The sequence below is a fragment of the Solanum verrucosum genome, unplaced genomic scaffold (genome assembly GCF_900185275.1).
Source record: "Solanum verrucosum unplaced genomic scaffold, falcon-dt-bn FXZP01000140.1, whole genome shotgun sequence".
Classification (NCBI taxonomy): domain Eukaryota; kingdom Viridiplantae; phylum Streptophyta; class Magnoliopsida; order Solanales; family Solanaceae; genus Solanum; species Solanum verrucosum.
In genome coordinates, this window is record NW_026020112.1 from 247,065 (window position 1) to 267,685 (window position 20,621).

Consider the following 20,621-nt stretch of genomic DNA (forward strand, 5'->3'; position numbering starts at 1 on the left):
CAGATTAAATTTTTCACAAAAATGGTATTTACTCACTAAAACAAGGATTGCTATCAAAACTTCCAGCTATTACAACACAAATCAAAATAAGATCATATAATAGCTTGCTAAAATAGCCAGGAAGAATATATCAGAGACAGTTGCTAAGCTGGGATTCTAAGCAAGTGAATAAATACATAAACGAGTGCTAATTCCACTATTTTCACCTAATAAATATCAATTCCACTATTTTCACCTAATAAATATCAATTTAGCTTCAAACAGCCTCCTTCTACGTCTTTTTTATTAAAAAAATTGAAAAGACACCGTTTTCAAACTTCTAACTATTTTTTTTGAGAATGAAAAAAGTAGTCGTTCATTGAAATGAATTGAAAAAGTTAAGGAGAATACTAATGTTACAGTAGAAATCTAGGCTACCAAAAACTTACGGAGTGTCGCCGGACGCCGGTCGTGGTGGCAGCCGGCAGCGGCACGGTGAAATTGTTTGTTAGAAGCGAGCGGCTGGTTCCAATTTGGACAGGGTTTTGGGAAAGAAAGAAAGGAGAGAAGGGAGGGTTTTAGGAGAAACTAAATTAGTGGGAAAAATGACAAAAATATCCTTTATATTTGGTTAGGTCTAAAGTAGTCCATTAAATTATATACTTTGAGCAATTTTAGTACTTCTAATTTTTCAACTAAAAAAAAAGAAGCAGTTTTAGTCTATTAAATATTGGGAAATTAACAATTTCAGTCCTTGTATTATTATATAAGTTTAGTTTAGTTCTTGTATCATTTAACTATGCATATTTAACCTTTAATTCATTTGAAGGGTATGATTGTTAACAAAAGTTAACTATTTTAACAAAATGATTATTTCAAATATATAAAACATAAAATGAAAGGAAGGGTTGATGATTATAAAGGCTTGAAGAAAAAGATCAAAATTTTATTTTATATATCTAAAATATATAGACAATAGAATGATTATTTTAAATATATAAATTGATCTCATTTGCTTCTTGTTTGCTCTCTTCTTGGTTCATCAGCAATTCTATCTTCCTCTATTTTTTGATGAATATCAAATACGATTACATTTGAAAATTCCCGTAGGTAGATGGGCTCTTTAGGGCCACCAAAACTTGTTAATTGTGATCATCAATGGGAAAAGATTGCTAGCTTATTTAGCCGCCGAAGAGAATATTATTTACGTATATATTACAACGTCCGATATTATAGTTCTGGCATATACAAAATCAACCCTGGACAGATGCAGAAATTCATGATTGCTAGCATCAACAGCATCACTAAGGCCAAATACGAAGTGCAAATGTTTCTTCTGTAAGGTGAAGACAGTTGCTTGAATTGCGAAAAGAATTGGTATCCTCCACAGGGAGTCAGAAGTTAGAACTAATATGTACAGAATACAAGCCTGCAAACGAAGCATAAAAGTAGAGATCAGAACTTAGCATGTCATTAACAGCAAGAAGTTGTACAAAGTCTACATGACATCCCTAGAAGCATGTAACAAATCCATCTACTGTAAAATAAAGTGCAAAGAAGCTGTAAATTGCAGTTGGATAGAGTGGAACGTTAGGCTGAAACTTTGCACCCAAGAGTGTGGCCTAATGGTTAAAGAAGTGGGTGAAAACCATGATGTCTCAAGTTCAAATCCCATCAAAGACAAAAACACTAGGTGATTTCTTCTCATATGTCCGTCCTATCCTTGGTGGATAAAGTTACATATATACCTATTAGTTGAGGTGCACGCAAGTTGGTACAGAAATATTCACATGTTGTCCATCCACTACATACGGAAACAACACTCAGATGCTCAATCAGTGTTCCTAGAATATCACAACTAGAAGAAAATGTCAAGACGAGAAGTTTCCACCAAATTTCAACTACTTCGAACTAACTCAAGTGTGACACTCTTAAAATTGGACTAATTGTTGACATACCAAAGGGACAACAGTTCTTAAATTCATTAGATTCAAGAAGATATCAAGATACATAAACCAGACATAGTCCAAGCTCTTCCTCCCAGAAACATAATTAATAAAGAATGCCAAAGATGTGCAGGAATCATACATTTACTACAGCATTTACGTGAGGAACTGCATGTCTGTACAATCTGGTTGTGTTGCAAGAGCTATATGAGCGGTCTCAACATATCCATGATAGTGGAAAAAGAGGGGCGTTTCCACGGCTCACTGCAATAGTAGAAGTAATTTTAATAAAACACATCAATACAATCCCAAACTAGCTTGGTAAGAATAGGAGCAACATACTTCACCCAGCAAGCTTCAATAATAGTTGTCACCGGATGATTCAAGTCACGTGGAATTTCAAGCCTCATACCCTTAAAGCCAACAGCTGCTACTACCTACAGTATCATATATATTACATCATGTGCAATGCCAATATCAAAGAGACTGTTCAACAATCACAAGACTAGACAGACTGTTCCATTTTGATCTTTCAAATATTAAACTTGACTCAAAAGGTAGAATATCCAACAAAGAAACAGCAATAGATGCACACAAGCCAAAAAAAACAAAGGATGCAATATGACACTAGTGATGACACAATAAGCACTACAATCTTTCAGTTGTTTCCATTCCATTCCTAGCTTTCCGAAAAAATGAAATCTTAGTAATGAAAGCAACTTAACAAAGAGAGTTATATGATGTCCTCCCCCTACTGCAGGTACAGTTTCAATCCAAATTTGTTTGCTTTTGCAGTGCTGTGATACAATCTGTGAAGAGATCAACAACATAATAGAACCTAAACCCATAGCAATGGAAAAGAGAATCCCTGTGACTTTCCTATTCATTGCCACATGGATGATTAGTTTTCTACATAAACCATGTTCTTTTAATGAAGCTTCCTATATAGAGACCAGTTAAGAAGAGGTACTAACATAAGAGGAATAAAACGACCCTTTTCATGCAATTGCTGACACCAAACTGGAAATTGCCCTTCTCCCTAATAATAGCAATCCCCAGACCAATATATTTTAACATTCCAAGAGAGAGCTTAAGGTCCTTTCACTTGATATATTACCCAGTCCCCTCGGATTGTATTCATTAGGTAACCTTTCCCATGACTAGAAATACTTCAAAATTACAAAATACAAACCTGTGGTGGATTCAAATTACTCCAAGGTTGTTGCAATGTTGCCAGCTCCCACAAGATGACACCAAAGCTGTATATATCAGATTTCTCATTTGACGGCTCATCACGGAGAACTTCAGGTGCCATCCATTCTGGCTATTATGATAAGTAGCAAATCATATTTCTTCCTTTTCTTTTAGTAATCACCAATGCCAAATATTGACAAAAGATAAAGCACCAGATGTAGAACTTACAGTCCCGGCAGCTGACTTTGATGACAAAAATGTATTAGCTTTTAATCGAGAAAGACCAAAATCACAGACCTGAAAAAGACATTTGACAGGAGTGGCACATGTAATACCATTTGTAGACAGAATAATTTCAATACACACAAAAGTATGTACTAGTAACATTAAGTGCTTCTGTTAGCGGTAAACCATTGCCAATTTCGAGCAAGATAACCAAGTTTTGTGAGTGTTCAGTCAGTCAAATGTAAAGTTGGCCATGCTCCATTCCTGTCGTCATGAAACACCAAGACAACTAGACATGAGGGGAGCACAAGAGATGGTCATATTACATCTATGCATAAAGCTAACCCCAAAGGTGTGGCCTAGTGGTCAATGAAGTGGGTTGAGAACCACGGGGTCTCAACTTCAAATCCCAGCAGAGACATATTAGGTGATTCCTTTCCACCTGTCCTAGCCTTGGTGGACAGAGTTACCTAGAGGTATCCCGTGACATTAGTCGAGGTATGCACAAGCTGAAGATGATGCATGTCAAAATGTATCTCTTTTCTTTCTGTTGTTTATATTGTTTGAAACCAGACTAAATTTTTTATGAATAAGCTACAAAGAACAAACTCTTTTAAAGATCACATGCATGGCATGCATTGAAGACATGCAGATGATGCATATCAAAATGTATCTCTTTTCTTTCTGTTGTTTGAATTGTATGAAACCAGACAAACATGTTCTCAGTCAGATCTGGCAAGTCAAATTAGATGATCAAGATTTCAGATATTTCACATTTGATCCAACTTAACAAGGAAGAGGATGCAAAGACATACTTCTGAAGATAAAGGACAGAGGTATCATATAAATCTTTTTAGAATAGGGCAGGAACTGATTGAATAAGACGATAGGAGAGAAGGGGGGCAGGGGAGGACAAGACATTTTATAATTAGACATACGCCTATTCCAACCAGCAATCCAGATATCAATGTCTATAAATAATAAGAAACACTATGAACCCAAACATACAGCACGGCATAATGATTTTCCATTTAGAAGGTGTTAAAGAATGACAAAAGTCCCACATCGGTGGTTAATGAGATGGGTGGACTCCTTACAAGGCTTGGGCAATCCTCCTCCCTTTGAGCTAGCTTTTGGGGTGTGAGTTAGGCCTAAGACCTAATTTAACATGGTATCAGAGCAGGACCCGTCTCACTCGATGTTAGGGACCCCAAAATCAAAATTGTCCACGCACCAAATGCTAAGAACTGGGTGTGAGGTGGGGTGTTAAAGAATGACAAAAGTCCCACATCGGTGGTTAATGAGATGGGTGGACTCCTTATAAGGCTTGGGCAATCCTCCTCCCTTTGAGCTAGCTTTTGGGGTGTGAGTTAGGCCTAAGACCTAATTTAACAGAAGGAATCTCCAAGATTATGCTCTGTTTTTTAAAAAGTTTGGTCAATTAGAATTTGGTGTGTGTTTGGTATGAAGGAAAATGTTTTTACGGAAAAAAAATTCATGAAAACTTATTTTCGGGAAAATAAGTAGTTTTCTTACTTATTTTATGTTTGATAAGTAAGCAGAAAATATGATTCCAAGGCAAACAATATGGCGGTGGGGGTGGCGGGGTGTGAGGTGGTAAGAGACAGTCAGCATATGGGGCCACATACAGAACTTGTATTTTCCCTACTCCCACTAGGGAGGTCATTTTTCTGTTATATAAGAAACTTGTTTTTCTAGAGAAAATGTTTTCCAAAATATTTTAGTAAGGATAGTTGGAAAAACAAAACACTTCCCTAGTGTTCTACATGGATTGCAAATTTTAACTCTCCATCATTTGAGAAATCTGATGTCAATATTTTGAAACTACCAAGTCCAGGTTTCACTTAGTTAAAAGATTCTGAAGCTACAATGTTCATTCCCTACCTGTTGAGCCATGAAATATAAGTTTCGTATGCCACCTTAATAAACAGAGATTGGCAAGGAAGACGCATCTCAAACTAGAAAAAAATGTCCCATAAGGAGCCCACAGATTAGACCACTACTTGGACAGCCCCAGTTTGAGAAGATATCAACTGGAGGCATGGCACTTTTGTGCAGGCTAAAGAGGTTCTCAGTCTCACCTTCACTGTATATTTTTTATCCACCAGAAGATTTGGAGATTTTAAATCACGGTGAACAACGGGTGGTTTGCGTTTGTGAAGATAATTCATCCCCTTTGCCTGCACAAGATGATAAAAGACATTAGATACATTAAAAAATAAAATTTATAAGAGAAGGGGGAGCAGAGAGATACTTATTCATACCACATCATAAGCCATACACAACCGACGCCTTTCATCCAATACCTCTCTCGCACCAGGTTTATGAAGAAGCCTATATAAGCTACCTCTGAAATACAGAATGGCATATGACCAGTCAGAAAAAACAAAAGTAAAAGCATAACACTTTGTGTATTCATCTAAAGGTAGATCAGGTCACAACCTTGATAAATATTCTGTAACTATAGACAAGTTTGGTGGCTCAGTAACAGCACCCATGAAAAGCACAATATTTGGATGTCGCAACGGCTTCATAATTGCAACCTGCACCAACCAAATGGAAACTAAAACAGAAGAATGGAAGAGGAAAAACAAATGATAATTTGAGATCCACTGATCCTCATCTTTATACACCCATCTCTCCTTTTCTCTTTTATGTTATTTCAGCTTATTAGTGAGGAGAGGAGCCCCAGACTGACCTCTTGCAAAAATTCCTTGTATCGCTCTGCATGAAAATCCTGTTCCATGAGAATTTTCACAGCAACATCCTAGAAAATACAAACTTCCATGAGAATGCAATTAGGAAGGAAACCAGTGAAATAGGATCTTTGATAAATTTCACATCTCTAATTTGACAAAATGAACGCTTCCCCACCCACCCCATAAAGCAATTTAATTCTTAAAGGAGGCTTCATAGCTACCATGTTAAGATAGAAAAAAAATCAAATCCTGAAATCTGCTCCTAAAAGTTCAAATGCATTTCAAAAGTGCAAAATAAATAGTTTTGTGATGAATCAGGATCTAGCTGAAAAAACACAATGGAAGCAAAGGATCCGTACAGGTGATTACCAATTAGTTGAAATTAGGGGCTCGAAATTTGCACTTATACTAGGAGTCTTTTAGGTTTGGTTAGAAATTTGAATGACAGTGTTCTCCAATTTGGATAGAAATCTGAATGACAACATAGGGATGAAACTGAGATTTAAAGAACCCCTAGTTTACCTAAAAAATAAACAGAATGAAACTGGTGGACATAAAGGATACATAGAGCCGAACCCAACTATTTCGGAATTGAGGCATAGTTGGTTGAAAACAATTAGAGAGAGATACAGGTGGAATATGCTTCAAACACTCGGAACTAAATGGGCAATTTTCTTACAGAGCCATTCCAGTCAGCACGGTGAACAGTACCAAAAGACCCTGCAAATACAACAAAACAGTGTAAGCTAGACTAGTTTTGGATGTCATGATACTACTGTATCCTAATATTATTGACATACAGCAAAATAAACACAGAGCTAACACTATGAAAGTAGCTAGAAACCAGCAGACTGGGATTACCTGCCCCAATTCTCTCCTTCAGAACCAGATCATTCCAGGAAATAACCAGATCTTCTACATCAAGAACAAGTTCTCGACTTGGTTTAGCAGGAGAAAGTCTCCCTCCTCCCTCAAAGTACCTCTGGTCATTAATGGTATGTGTCCTTGCCTCAGATATTGCAATCAGTTGAGCATCTCCATACCTAATTGGAGGGACGTTTTTCAAATGAATCAAATCCTCTTCCTGGCGCATTGAGGTAGACATATTTGGAGGATGATATAATGCAGGAAGTTGAGAGCCTTTATCACATCCCTTATTCCATGCATTTATTGGAGGCAGAGGTAACCGTGAAACTTCATCACGATTGCTTGAACTAGGAACTGCACTGCTTCTATCCATGGAACTTCTGTCCGTTTGTCCAGCATCCCCATCAACTGCAGTTCCTGCACCAAACAATGAATTATGAAACCCAAAAACAAAACTAATTGATATAAATGTCACCAATAAAACAGAAGGGGATCGGTTTGCAAACGAGAGTGGCAATTTATTTGCAAACAAGATAAGGTTGAATATACTTTCCTTGGTCTGGACACTCTAGGCTCAAATATAGACTAGCTAAAATGATGAACACTTAAATCATACTAGATCCTTGTAGCTTCATCGCGGGGAGCTACTGTTATTCAACTTGTTTTTACACATTAGGAGCTCCGCTAGAAAGATATGAAATACTATTATTTAAAAGAAACCTAATAGGTATAACACTCAGAGGTAGTATTTTTAAAAATTGTACTTACAATTGTGTCGACATTTTATCTACGATCTCCTTTATTCATTTTTAACATATTAATTTCATCCAAGAAGTCGGTATCAAATATCAGGCCTTTAGATCATTAATCAAAACAGAGAAAAATTCAAAGACAAAAGAGGACAAAGAAAATAGATGCCGAGATGATGGAAAACCGTCAAAGCTGAGCAGTGTACGTTTAGACTTTCTTGGTACCACAGAACTGTTGAGCTTAGTCTTTTTTCTGGTTAGTACTATGCTGAAACAAACTCATCCATGATTAGATACTAATCTGTTGGAGTAACAGAGTCATCAAAGCCGAAACGATTATGATAGCATCAAGGTCTACTTGGACTTCAACCACAAAGCGCAATAAAAGCTGGGTTTTTGGGCGGAAAACAAAAAAAAAACGAAGAAAAGTAGAAACTACAAATTTAATACTAATAATAATAATAAATATATAAAAATAAACTATAATTATCTAGCCAAAGAGCAGATAAAAGTATAATTAAATGAATTAAGAATAACATATGAGGTTTTCATGTTAAGAAAGCTACTTCATATTTATATTTTAAAAGTAAAGATGCAGTTATAGATTTCCACTGCTGGTTTTATAATACAAAATTTTTAATTTCTTATTCCTACTCTCTGATTCTTTCATAAAATTTGGTTAACAATTCATATACCAATTGGTCAACCATATTTTACTCCCTACTGATACCTATTAAAGATTACCCCCCCCCCCCCAGTGATGAGGTGTATACCTTGGTGCCTGCACTGAAGTGCTGCCAAAGTTAGGTGAAGTGTCCAACCTGGGCTTCACCAAGTTTCAGGGTTTAAGCAATGCGTAGTACTGGAAAATGAAGAGAGAAGCAGCAAAAAAATCTTAATTTTCACTGGAATTTTAATTTGGAGGGATTGGAAACCAATGAATTCTCTGGAGAGATTCAGCTTTGTTATAGTCAAAGAATGCTTAAATTTCTTAGGAGGAGCAACAGTATGAAGGTCGGAGAGAGAAAGAAGCCTAAGTGCCTGTTTAGCACAAATCCGCTCTATCCAAAAAGATAGCATCTGATCCAGGCAGTGTTTTGGACGGCGAAAGGCGACAAGGGGCTCGCCTTTTTGAATCGAGGCGCCAATTAATACCAAAAAATAAAAATATTTAATTGCATATATAAATATCCAAAATCTCAATATCAATAACATATATTAGCAAATATTTCAATTCATTATAGAAGAATTAATTAATTTATTTTTAAAATAATAGACAGCAAGAAATAGCATTCAGCAGTGACAGTGAACAATAAAAACAGAGGAAAAAAAACAGAGCAGTGAAGGCAGCAAGCAGTAGTATCTCAAAAAGAAGAAGAAAAAGAAACGAAGAAGAGGACTGAAGAGAAGAAACGAAGAGAAGAAGAAGAACAACAACAACAGAAAAGAAGAAGAAAAAAAAGAGGTCATACTCATACCTGGCAGCAACTCGCGCGACTGTAGGAGGAGAAGAGATCGCGAGGAGAAGAGGAGCAGCAACTCGCACGACTAAAGGAGGAGAAGAGGAGAAGAAACGCAACTGATGAAAGTTTGGAAATAGAAAAAAACCCTAATTTTGACTAATATTATTAAGTCAGATCTTTTTAAAAATTAAAAAACAAAATGGCGCCGCCATTTACGTCGCCATCTTTGCGCCTTACGTCGCCTATTTGGGATCGCCGCGCCACACTGTAAAATGGCGAAATAGGCTCGCCTCACCTCGCCATAGCGCCTTTGGTGAATGGCACTCACCATTCAGAACACTGGATCCAGGAAAAAAGAATGGAGTAGTATGATGTCACTATGAGCACCATTCAGTTCAATCCCTTGTTGTGGACCTCAGTAATTTTGATGAACACAGGGAAACTGACTTGAACTTTAAGGAACATTCTTTGACAATACCAAGGCTGAATCTCTCCAGAGACCTCAGTAATTTTGATAAATACAGGGAAACTGATTTGAACATTGAGGAACAGGAGTTCTGTGAAATGGCCATTGTAGGCTCCACAAGGAAACAAAGGAACTTCTACAAAGAGAAAAGGGTTTAAAGATTACTCTCCAGAACAATGTAAGCAAGTTATCATCAACATTCCTGTTTAATGCCCTTCAGTAAGAAAGCAGGTGACAACTATTGAACTCTGGATTGCAGGTGAACATGGGTAAAATTATCTGTTGGGTATGTATTATTGGAATAAGACTGAAGCAATTTGAAGGACTGCTATTCCCAAATAATAAAGTACATAAATGTACCACCAAAAATTACAGGGATGTTACAAGTTTAAGGGTATATAAGTTCGGATACGAGAGAATTTTTCTGGATGTTGAAAAGCTGCAAGTGCAACATTTAATTGAATCCATTTTTGTGACCCCAAATATCTCTAAACCTCTTATCATATCATATTATCATGGCAAAGGGCAAGCTCAACATTCGGAAAATGATAAGTGTTCACAACAACCCAGATGAGCATTGAAGATTTATATGTATGTTTGTGTAGGCAAGTAGCCATCAAAGGATCACCTGCTAAGGGTTTTCTTCTGTATCTTTTTTTTTTGTTGGGGTTGGGAGAGTGAGGGGGGGGACAATACCTGTTGAAGAATCATCAAAGACCAGATTAAGTGATAGACAATCCGAAAAATACTGTTTGGCCAGTGACGTGAAATCCATGGCAGGTTCAACTTGTCCAAATCTCGGAAGGCGCAATGGTGAAGAAATCGAGATGGAAGATGGACCATTGAGCAATGAATTTGGTTCAGATAAACATCCTGGATCCTGAATCAAATCAACCAAGTATTCCCTGTATGGTGCATTTGCTTTGTGTCAATGCTTATGTACTTATTCTTAACATAAATAATTCTTATGTCCATAAATAAATATGAAGCTATCCAAATACACAAAAATGATTGGCGTACTTCAAACCAATATATCTGTGTGTGATTATAGAAGTGTACCGAGACCTGTCTAGCAGAAGAGTTCAACAGCTAAAGCAGACAGTAATTTCTTCACATTCATCAAAGTTATAGCATTCAGAAAAACAAAATCCTGCTGTTCACCACACTGACTTCATCAGATTTCTTGTTATTTTTATTTTTAATTTTGCCACGATTTCCAGTTTTTCCTATTTTCAGGGCTGAGCGGATGAAAAGAAGGATGTTTCTTTGGATTGAAATTGTAAATCTTAAATCAAATGATTAAGACAGTATAAAGTAAAAACAAAGTCAATGTCATGAAGTTGAGATTTCAATCTCAGTGTGCTTTAAATCAACCACCATTCTCACTCAACTATCTGAATTGCAAAACCTGGATGGTTCAGACATTAGACCATTAAGTGCATTTGTTTTCATTAAGATTTAAAGCACTTATTGGTCTGAATAAGTCTTAATCATTAAGATCTAGAAACAGTTTTAACATCATTAAGAGGTATTCTTGTGTAGATAATATTCACCATCATTCTATTTACAATCACCAGCCACCACCACTAACCACCTCTTCCATCACAACCATGACCACCACCACCATTACCATCGTCTACCACCCGTCACTTCTGCCATCACAACCACCATTGTTGCTAACCACTACTGTCCTTATCTCCTTCATCATTATAATTATATCAATTGCCATCACCACGCCCATCTCTGTAGCCGATGCCACCTCCCCCGCCATTAGTGGTCAATTCATACTACCAACAAACTCCACCATCACAACTAGCACCGCCGCCAACTACCACCATACATTCTTTAGTCACCACCTCCACCACTTCTATCAGCTACTACCACCATTATGGTCAGTCTTTACAACCAAAACCTCCAGGCTCCATCATAACTACTAACACCTCTGTCAACTACCACAAACACATTATCAACGATCACACATTCTTCCATCACCACCACCAACTACAAACATCAACCAACTTCACCATTACAATCACCACCATTATGATTGACACCACAACACCAACCACCTCCACCGTCACAACTATCACCACCATCATTGCAAGCCACTAACCATAACTATTACCATCACCACCACCACTACAAACTATCTCCACCATCACTAGCAAGCATAAGTGTTTCATTTTTTTAATCAAGTAATAATTTTATTTTATTAATTTTTTAATATTTAATTAATTTTTATTTGAATTGTATTTTTTTTATGTACATATAAATAAATTATGTACATTCAGATATTGAAAAACAAACAATCTTAATCATTCAGTGTTTAGATCTTGAGACAACATCTTTATCATTTAGATTCAAACGTCTAAATTTTAATGAAAACAAATCTTTAATTCTATGTTTCGCATGCTTCTGCAAAGGGAACTGAACATAATACAAAACTTCACCATGGTCATTTCACCAGATCCATGCAATTTGTACTTCCTATTCTTCACAAAACCAGCTTTACATATTCTAGAGAAAGCATAAATAACTAGTGATGATGTAAATGAAAGTCGACCCCATCATACAGAAAATGCTATTAGTGATAAATCAAATGAAAGTGACTGTATCATATACAAGACACCAACTACATTTTCTGGTAAATACAATTTTTTGGCAAATACAATTGACAGCATATTAATTACACATGATGAATAATATAGGTAGGTAATTTTGAAGATCAGATACCAAGTACATGAGAATAATATCTTGCAACACCAATTGCTATCCATTAAGACTTCCAATATCTTGCAGAAACATGTTCTTTGAAATGATACTTATCTATACAAAGGAATTCAAAAAGTGAATTAAAGTTTCCTTCCCCTTCTGTTCTTAATAGGTAAGTTCTATGATTTCTCTTTAATGCACTTGAAATGGAAACATATGCCATATATTATCTGGATGCACACCTGTCAAGGCCAAATCGAACTAGACATGAGAAAGCATCGGATCTTTTACAATATTTACATCCTCTGGCAATTCGACATGGTAAATCAATGATGTCCGCCAGAACCTACAATCATCACATTTGAAGTTAATGGTAGACATCAAACTTGCATAAGCAACCCAATGAAAGGAACTTCTTGATGGCATTTCATTTTACTTAAAGGGCAGAGTAAATCCAAAATAATTTACATGATTAGTAAGAAATTGTGGTTTTCCAATAGTAAACCATTAGTGGGTACAAGTATGTCCAAATTAACTTTAGAGTTAGATAGCTGACTCGCAAAACACCAAACAGACAATAATTTCAGTGTAACACAGTAACAACATACTTTAAACAGCAATGCGCGATGTCCACAAAGGCCAACAGAAAGGCTACCAATGGGAAACACAATGGATCCTATACAATTCTTCAGATCATTACAGCACTCCTTCCAGATAGGAATGAAGTCACCTTCTCTGACAGAAGCTGCGCCTCTTATAAAGGGAATAAAAATTAATCGCTAAAAGAACCAAAAAAAAAAAAAAACCCATTGGGGTTTCTCAGAAAAACATTTTTAAAACTTACCCCATGTGATTGCAGATCAACTTTGCAAGCTGATCAACCACCTCTTTTGTGGTGTTGCAACTACGGTACATGCTATGAATTTGATTTTGTAGTTCCTTTAACCTGGGATCACTTCGCCGATCAATCAAAATCACTTCAACTGATGGTACTACAGAGGGATCAACAGCCTTCAGGGATTCAATTGATGGGATACGACCACTTTCTTGCAGATCTGAGCAGAGTGTCCAGATATATGGATCCATCCCCTGAATCAAATAAAATCCATCGGGGACTTTGTCAAAGTATGATAAGCACCCATTTACCTGGTACAGCATAAGATGGAATGAAGAAAATGTCTTTTAGGTATGAAAACCAGGAGGTCTGGGACTATATAACCCGGCTAATTGAAAATATAGACGAGATATTATAAGAACATAACATTAGAAACAATGATAATATAAGGCCATAGTCATATTGAAACTTCTATTCAGATAGAAAATAACCTCAATTGATAACCAATATCTCATGCTGCAATTTTCTCCTCTATGCTAAAATGAATATCTTTTCTATTATGTCTTCTCCTAAAACCGCATGCACTTTCTAGAGGATTATCCCTTTGTCTAATGCTATAATACAACAACAACAACAACATACCCAGTGGAATCCCACTAGGTGGGGTCTGGGGAGGGTAGGGTGTACGCAGACCTTACCACTACCTCGTGGAGGTAGAGAGGCTGTTTCCGGGAGACCCTCAGCTCAAGAACATCAAATCTAAGTGACAGGAGAGCTATATATAAAACATAACAACCAATCCAAAAGATAGTGTATAATCAACAAATGATACAATAACATCAAGAAAGTAATGTGAGGAGTGAAACGCAGTAAACAGCAAAACGGCTAGGACTACTCCAAACGCTAACAGCCCATACCCTCGCGAGGGACGGCAACACGCTAACCCTACTAACCTTCCACCTTAATACGCGACCTCCACTCCTTCCTATCTAGTGCTATAATACTACTCCAAAATTTTAAAATAAGGTAACATGGGATCTACTTTAATACTAATAAAGGTTTAAACTTGAGAAAGATTAATTTTTTCTCTACTTTGAGAACCGTTTTGATTGTAAGAACATACAAGTATACAACAGTAACTTGAATTTCTTGTCAATTAAATGGATATCACTTTTGCGAAGGAGCGCGAATTAAATTTTAACTAATTTCATGCAGTTCTAGTATTGCCTTTGGATATTATATGGTTGTGTTGGTTGAATGCAATGTATCTTGGAGTCATTTTTACTAATCCAGTAACAAACTGAAGTTTAACAAAGTATCCAGAGACTACTTCGAACATCCTATTGAGTATTGGTCAATAAGGGAATCTTCTAGGTAGTTGTACTTGGTACCTAATATATTGATACAATGAATTGGAAACAGTGATTGGGCCTTAACTTCAATACATTTACTGTTTTCTGAGAAAAAACTTAAATACCCTTACTATACAATTATACAACCAAATAGGTAGGCGTATTAATATTAGATACATAGGTAACCACTCATCACAGCTTTTCAGAAAGGTCATGTATTTGGGAGCACCACATCCAACAAGCGAGTTATGCCATAACGTAAATATGACAGTTACAGGTATGACAGGTAAAGTTGAGCAAACAAGTCCCCATGATTATCTTACTTAAGCTGCACATCCGTCAAGTGTACTTAGACAACAGTATAAGTTATACCACAGATACAGTAAATCTCACATGTCTTCTTTTCCTTTTCAATCAAGAATTAGATTGTTGCCCTAACCTGATTTTGACAGGAAATTTATTTCACATTGATCATGCAGCTACGTAAGGAAAGGCTGAAAATTTCCATTACATTCACTTTGATCATGCAACTACGTAAAAGGCTGAAAATTTCCAATACATTAGGGCACAATATAATATAGACATCCTTTGCACAACTCAGTATAGCATTTATAGAGTAGTTAAGGACTCAGGCATCCTTGAGAGACCAAAAAACTCAACAAAATCTAAAAGCATTCTTTTCATCCTCAACTTCTATATTACTTGACATTTGTTTTAACACTTTCAATAGAAATTAGGATGTCATGATAATACAGAAGATATCAGCTTTCAATAGTATTGAGAAAGATCCAGCAGTTAGAATGTTATGAACATAACTAAGATGGAGGACCCATGTGATAAGATGTCAAATTACATTTGGGACCCCGGAAAGATGCCTATATATAGAAGAGGGAAATAATCAATTAGTGTTGATGCTATGAACTTGTCTCTTATTTCTTAGTTGCTTAGATTAATCTAGAGCCTCCCTCCATTCTACCTTTTTATTTCTACTTCTTCCCTTGGAAGGATTTGCTACTAGTTTGGAGTAATTAGAATGATGAACTCTTATAATTGTACATGTAATTCCAATTATCCATTTCAATACAATACGAGTTCATTACACTGGTGCTTTCATTGTTCCTCCTCTACCAATTGGGTGACCAGCAATGTTCCAACAGAATTTCCATTGGCTTTATTTCCTCCTCTAGCACTCCCATTTCAACAACCTCTGTTTTCGGCTCCACCTCCAAACCCCCCTTTTCCACCTTCAGTTTCAGATCATTCCTTCTTGCAGGACTTGAATTATGAGTCTATTATACTCGCTGAATTTACAGATGAGGAGACTAATCTAAAAATTCCAGTTTCAGTACATGTTTACTCAGACATGACTGCAGTGCTGGAGTTTGACGAAAATCCGCAAAGAACTGAAGTTGATATGTGTAGCCAGATTGTAAAAGATGAAGCACTACTAGCTCCTCTTGTTGGACGAGATTGTGTTGTGCCTGATGAGGTTGAGCACTTTGCTTTTGCTGAGAATTTATCTGTTGAATCTGTGGTGATTTCGAATACAATCTCCCCTTCCTCTGAGTTGAATTCTGATTTGGGTGACAAAACAGAGGAAACAGACATGGTGAACCCACATCTCACGTTAGTTAAGCTGGGGATACAATACCAAAATCGGTGAGCCTCGATGATATCTCCAGTGCTTTTATTGTCACATCCCAACTTGCATCTGCACCTTCGATATTCTCAGTTAAGCTACCAAGTTTTCTACTTGAAGGCCAAGAACATAAGCTTGACATGGTGTTTGGATGCAAGGTGTTCGATATAAAGACGGAGAGGGATACTTTTGCAACACTTCTTGGCCCTCATACAACTATTGGTTCGCTTCCACATGCTTTGTGTTTACACATTTGCAATTGGTGTGATACTGGGCAGGTTTTCTGGGCTTGCTTTGATAAGGTAAACTCGAGTGTGTATTCAGTGAACCGAGTTCTACTTTTTGGTTATTCGAAAGGCGAAACACTTCTGAGTGTGGACGATGCTTCAGATGTATGTGATGTATCTTCAGTGACCACAACACATAAGGTGTTTGCTGATATGTCAGACATGTATAAATATGCATACTCTTTTAATCTTGACTCAACTAGACCGTACACTGAATCTGGGAGTGACATTATGATTATAGATAGAAATGCATTGCTCCATAAGATTAAATGCTTACAACTTTCATTTAATCCTGGTGTATTTGTCACACATGATGTTGCCATTTTCTTCTGTGACATGTGTGAAGATATTAGAAGTGTTAGACATATTGAATATCCTTGCATATCTGCTAACCATGTTGTCGGGGCTGTTTCACCCAGTGCATTAGAGAAGTATATCGATGCATATGACTTCCACCAGTACCTCAACTTTCGCAACTTCAACTTGTCCTGGCAGCCATACACTGATGTTGCTTTCTCACATGGCGACAATAGTTAGACTGTGCTTGGGTTGTTGGAGCAGCTAAATGCCACAGGAGAGGTGCCTGTTTATTTGTGGTATAACTCTAATGTCGAGATCAATCTAACAACAGATGTTCTGCAAAGTGGCAATTGGCATGGGCTTATTGTCTTTTATGCTGACCAAAGTTGCATATTTTTGTGAAAAACCAATGTGCAAGAACAGTATTTGGACGTTTGGAGAATCCCAAACGATTTTGCAGCAACGATTTAGATCAGAGAGCTGGTGTAAACATGAATTCTGGTATAAGCTTTATCCATGGTGTTCTGAATGATGGCCCTCAATCTGAGAAATGGAACGGTGGTGTTTCTGGATCAGCTTTACCTACTGATTTTAACCAGTGTCTTCATTTGTCTAGTGGTCATTCAATTGTGGTATGGGTTGACGACTGCTCAGTAATAGTCTTATGGATCATCCTTGAGATTTGTATTTGACTCTTTTGTGGGTTAATGCCATTAGAATATCCAATTACAACCAATTTAAAAAAGGAGCAGCCACATCTTTTCTGACGACAAGTTTCCAATTCACAGGTTTGATCATTATTGGATCCAAGCTAGAATGATGCTTGAGGTGCTTGCGAAAAAGGTAGTTTTATTTAAAAAGGTTGCTCCTGAGGTTGAAAGAGCGTAAGATTTTACCAGTGAACAAAACAAAAGAGCTACTATACCATATTTACGAAAGCAAATGCTCTATGAACAGCAAGTTGACCAGCTTGAAAATTTCCATTTGCCTCTCCTCAATCATATGTTACTGTTAGAAGGTGCAAACACCACGACAAACACTATTATTGATGTTTTGGAAACTGCAGCAGCTACAAGGGAAGTCACGCTGAAGGCACCGATTATTGAGGATATTGACAAAACAATTGTTGCAGTCAGCGAGCATATGGAGATTATAAAAATGCTACAAGAAGCAATCTTTTCGCATATTTGTGCAGCTGCTGATTTTGTCGAAAGTGAGTTGCAGGCAATAAATAACAAGAAGGAAGGCCCAAATAATGCGTTGGAAATTTGTTGGCTGGATATTGTCCAAAAATTGCTCCAAATGTGTTCTATGAGATGTTACGGAAAACTGGTGGGGCTTCCAATGGACTAAAGATGTGGTCTTGCTCTCTACACACGATCAAGTGTCTGTAGGATGCTTCTGAAATTGGGGCGAGATATGCTGTGTTGGTTACATCTGTAGAAGAGTTATCCCCTAATGAATATATGCTATTGGAAGTTGGTTTTGTGTTAGGTGCTGGAAGGATTTTGTTCAAACTGGTTGAGAAAGTGGCTGTCCCCAGGAGTGTTTTTTGGACTACAAAGACCTTACAAATGCCAATGCCATCAATTCATAATGTTTTAGAGGAGTTGGATCCAACAATTTTCAATGCTCTCAGATCAAAGCTCCATAAGGTGTTCAACGTTGGTACTTTAGTCCCGCCATCTTCATCTCCCAAGAAACTCTTTGATGCTAATCTTGTTGGACATGGATACATCTTCTGGTTTAAAAAGCAAAACAAAGGATCGTTGTTGAATGTTGCTTTGGATAATGAAGCGTCTAAAGAACTCCTTTGGGTTGTTAACACTGATAAAGAGGAACAAGACAACACTGTGGTCTCATTACGACTATACTCGAACCTTGAGGACAAGGTTCTTATTGAGGAGGGGAGAATTGTTGTGAATATAACTAAGATGGAGGACCCATGTAATAAGATATCATATTACATTTGGGACCCCGGAAAGATGCCTATATATAGAAGAGGGAAATAATCAATTAGGGTTGATGCTATGAACTTGTCTCTTATTTCTTAGTTGCTTAGATCACTCTGGAACCTCCCTCCATTCTTCCTTTTTATTTCTACTTCTTCCCTTGGAAGGATTTGCTACTAGTTTGGAGTAATTAGAATGATGAACTCTTATAATTGTACGTGTAATTACAATTATCCATTTCAATACAATACAAGTTCATTTCATAGAACGTCAGTCCCCTTCACCGACATAATCAACTGTCATCTAAGCATGGGAACATCTGCAATCTAAACTAATATTCCATTCTCTATACTTAGAACTTAATGCTTCTATCTCTGAAACTTGGTGAATAATGGACCCCCTACCTTTCTCCAATAAATACTAGACTTGGTTGACAATTCGAAGTTATAATGTGTACGTACCACATCTTGAGTTGTACTACCTTTAATTGTGACAAGTCATAGAGGTTTAACCTGAACTAATATCTAATATTCCTCTATGTCTTATCAAATATGTATTGGTGAAATTGTTCTTACTACAAAACAGAACCTGATATGCCGAACTTCACACTGTTTTAGCACACAATCTCATATTGAAATTTAAGGAATGATATACTAACAGAACGAAAATAGAGAAAAATCAACAAAATAGAATACAATACATACCCAGAATCGATGAGACATTGCCTCCACTGATGCAGATGAAGCTGAAGCTGAAGCATGGGATACTGATTCATCTGGCACATAATCCAACAAATTGGGATCATCAGCGCAGGTTGCTTCAGTAGAGATCCTCAGAGCTAACGTCAACTGCAGCTGGTAGCTCTCCTCTGTCTGTTGAGCCCAACTTTTGGACAACGAACCTCCACCACCTGAATTAGCATTCATATGCCCAAATGAAACTCCAGAAATTGAACTTTCAGCAAAGCTACCCTCACTTGACTGCGTCGGTAACACAATTGAGGCTTGAAACGGCGTCGTACCTATTTGGCGATCAATCAAGTCCCAATATAATCCCTTATCACTTCTACTTTTGCTCTTCCCGTCTGAATTAAACTCATCGTATGGTGGTTGCTGCTGTAACATCGCATAATTCGAACGTCTACCAGGTACTTCCATGGAGAATCCTAACAATATCAAAGTCAAATTAAACCCTACCAAACTCTGATTTTAGCAAATTGCAGCTTGAACTACTTAATTTTTGCTCTTTCTAGAAGTCATCCAGTTGCCGGAGATGGAGGAAATGGATGGCTTTTCGTCGTCCGGCGATCGGAATATGCCGGTGAATTATGACCAGATACAAATACCATAGGGACAATCTCAGTCCCCAACTTCCCCTTTTTCAGACTGAAGTTGCTTTTAGGCCCAATTCCGATGAATAAAACGTGGGTAACTGTTGTATTTATTTACTCCAAATCCAAACGTGCGGGATTACATTAAATACAGTAATTTATTATTGTAAATTAAATTATAATTTAATAATAAAAAATACTCTGCTCATTTCAATTTATTAATCTCACTTTTTTTATTCGTTTAAAGCTACTCCTAGTAACTTTTAATCTGGTTTAAAATCACAAAATTTTAAAAATGTTTAGACATTCTGTCATGTGTGTTTTTTTAATCTTATTTGGCCTAAATAATTTTTATCATATCTTTATTAGGAATAAAAAAAATTCAAAAATGTTAAATCTATTGGGGGTGATTTGTACTAAAGAATACTTATGTGGTGTTATTAAAAACTAAAATCAGATACTATCTTTTGTTTTAATATTTGGAGGAAAACGACTTTTTAAAATTTAATGACTTTTCTTAACAAGGATACTCTAAAGTTGATTGATATTAATAATAGAAAATGAATTTAAAATTAATAAACAGTAAAAAGTCAAATTGATATGAT

General features: G+C 36.8%; 1 protein-coding gene across 3 annotated transcripts; it reads right to left on the bottom strand.

The window, feature by feature from the left end:
- Positions 1-1,118: 1,118 nt before the first annotated feature.
- Positions 1,119-20,073, bottom strand: LOC125825559 (serine/threonine-protein kinase CTR1-like). 3 transcript variants are annotated; one of them, XR_007442871.1, is made up of 16 exons: positions 19,391-20,073; positions 13,166-13,467; positions 12,930-13,074; positions 12,564-12,667; positions 10,306-10,514; positions 6,926-7,348; positions 6,744-6,784; positions 6,064-6,132; positions 5,808-5,908; positions 5,630-5,714; positions 5,447-5,545; positions 3,348-3,416; positions 3,118-3,249; positions 2,268-2,362; positions 2,068-2,189; positions 1,119-1,408 (listed from the first exon to the last, which is right to left on the bottom strand). XR_007442871.1 is itself a non-coding variant. In XM_049504883.1 (15 exons), the coding sequence occupies exons 1-15, from the start codon at positions 19,841-19,843 to the stop codon at positions 2,129-2,131; spliced, it is 2,388 nt and encodes a 795-aa protein (XP_049360840.1). In that variant the 5' UTR covers positions 19,844-20,073; the 3' UTR covers positions 1,898-2,128. The 3 variants fall into 3 exon arrangements, 1 of the variants encoding a protein (XP_049360840.1); XR_007442872.1 differs by lacking the exon at positions 1,119-1,408 and having other exon boundaries at positions 1,898-2,189; positions 3,118-3,245; XM_049504883.1 differs by lacking the exon at positions 1,119-1,408 and having other exon boundaries at positions 1,898-2,189.
- Positions 20,074-20,621: the final 548 nt, after the last annotated feature.

Excerpts from the sequence above, each read along its gene's own strand:
- LOC125825559 (XM_049504883.1), bottom strand. The coding sequence starts at position 19,843 with ATGGAAGTACCTGGTAGACGTTCGAATTATGCGATGTTACAGCAGCAA. Across the intron at positions 13,468-19,390 it reads CAATGTCTCATCGATTCTGG|GTAAATGGGTGCTTATCATA; the intron begins GTATGTATTGTA and ends ATGCTGTACCAG. Across the intron at positions 6,785-6,925 it reads GAAGGAGAGAATTGGGGCAG|GGTCTTTTGGTACTGTTCAC; the intron begins GTAATCCCAGTC and ends TTGTATTTGCAG.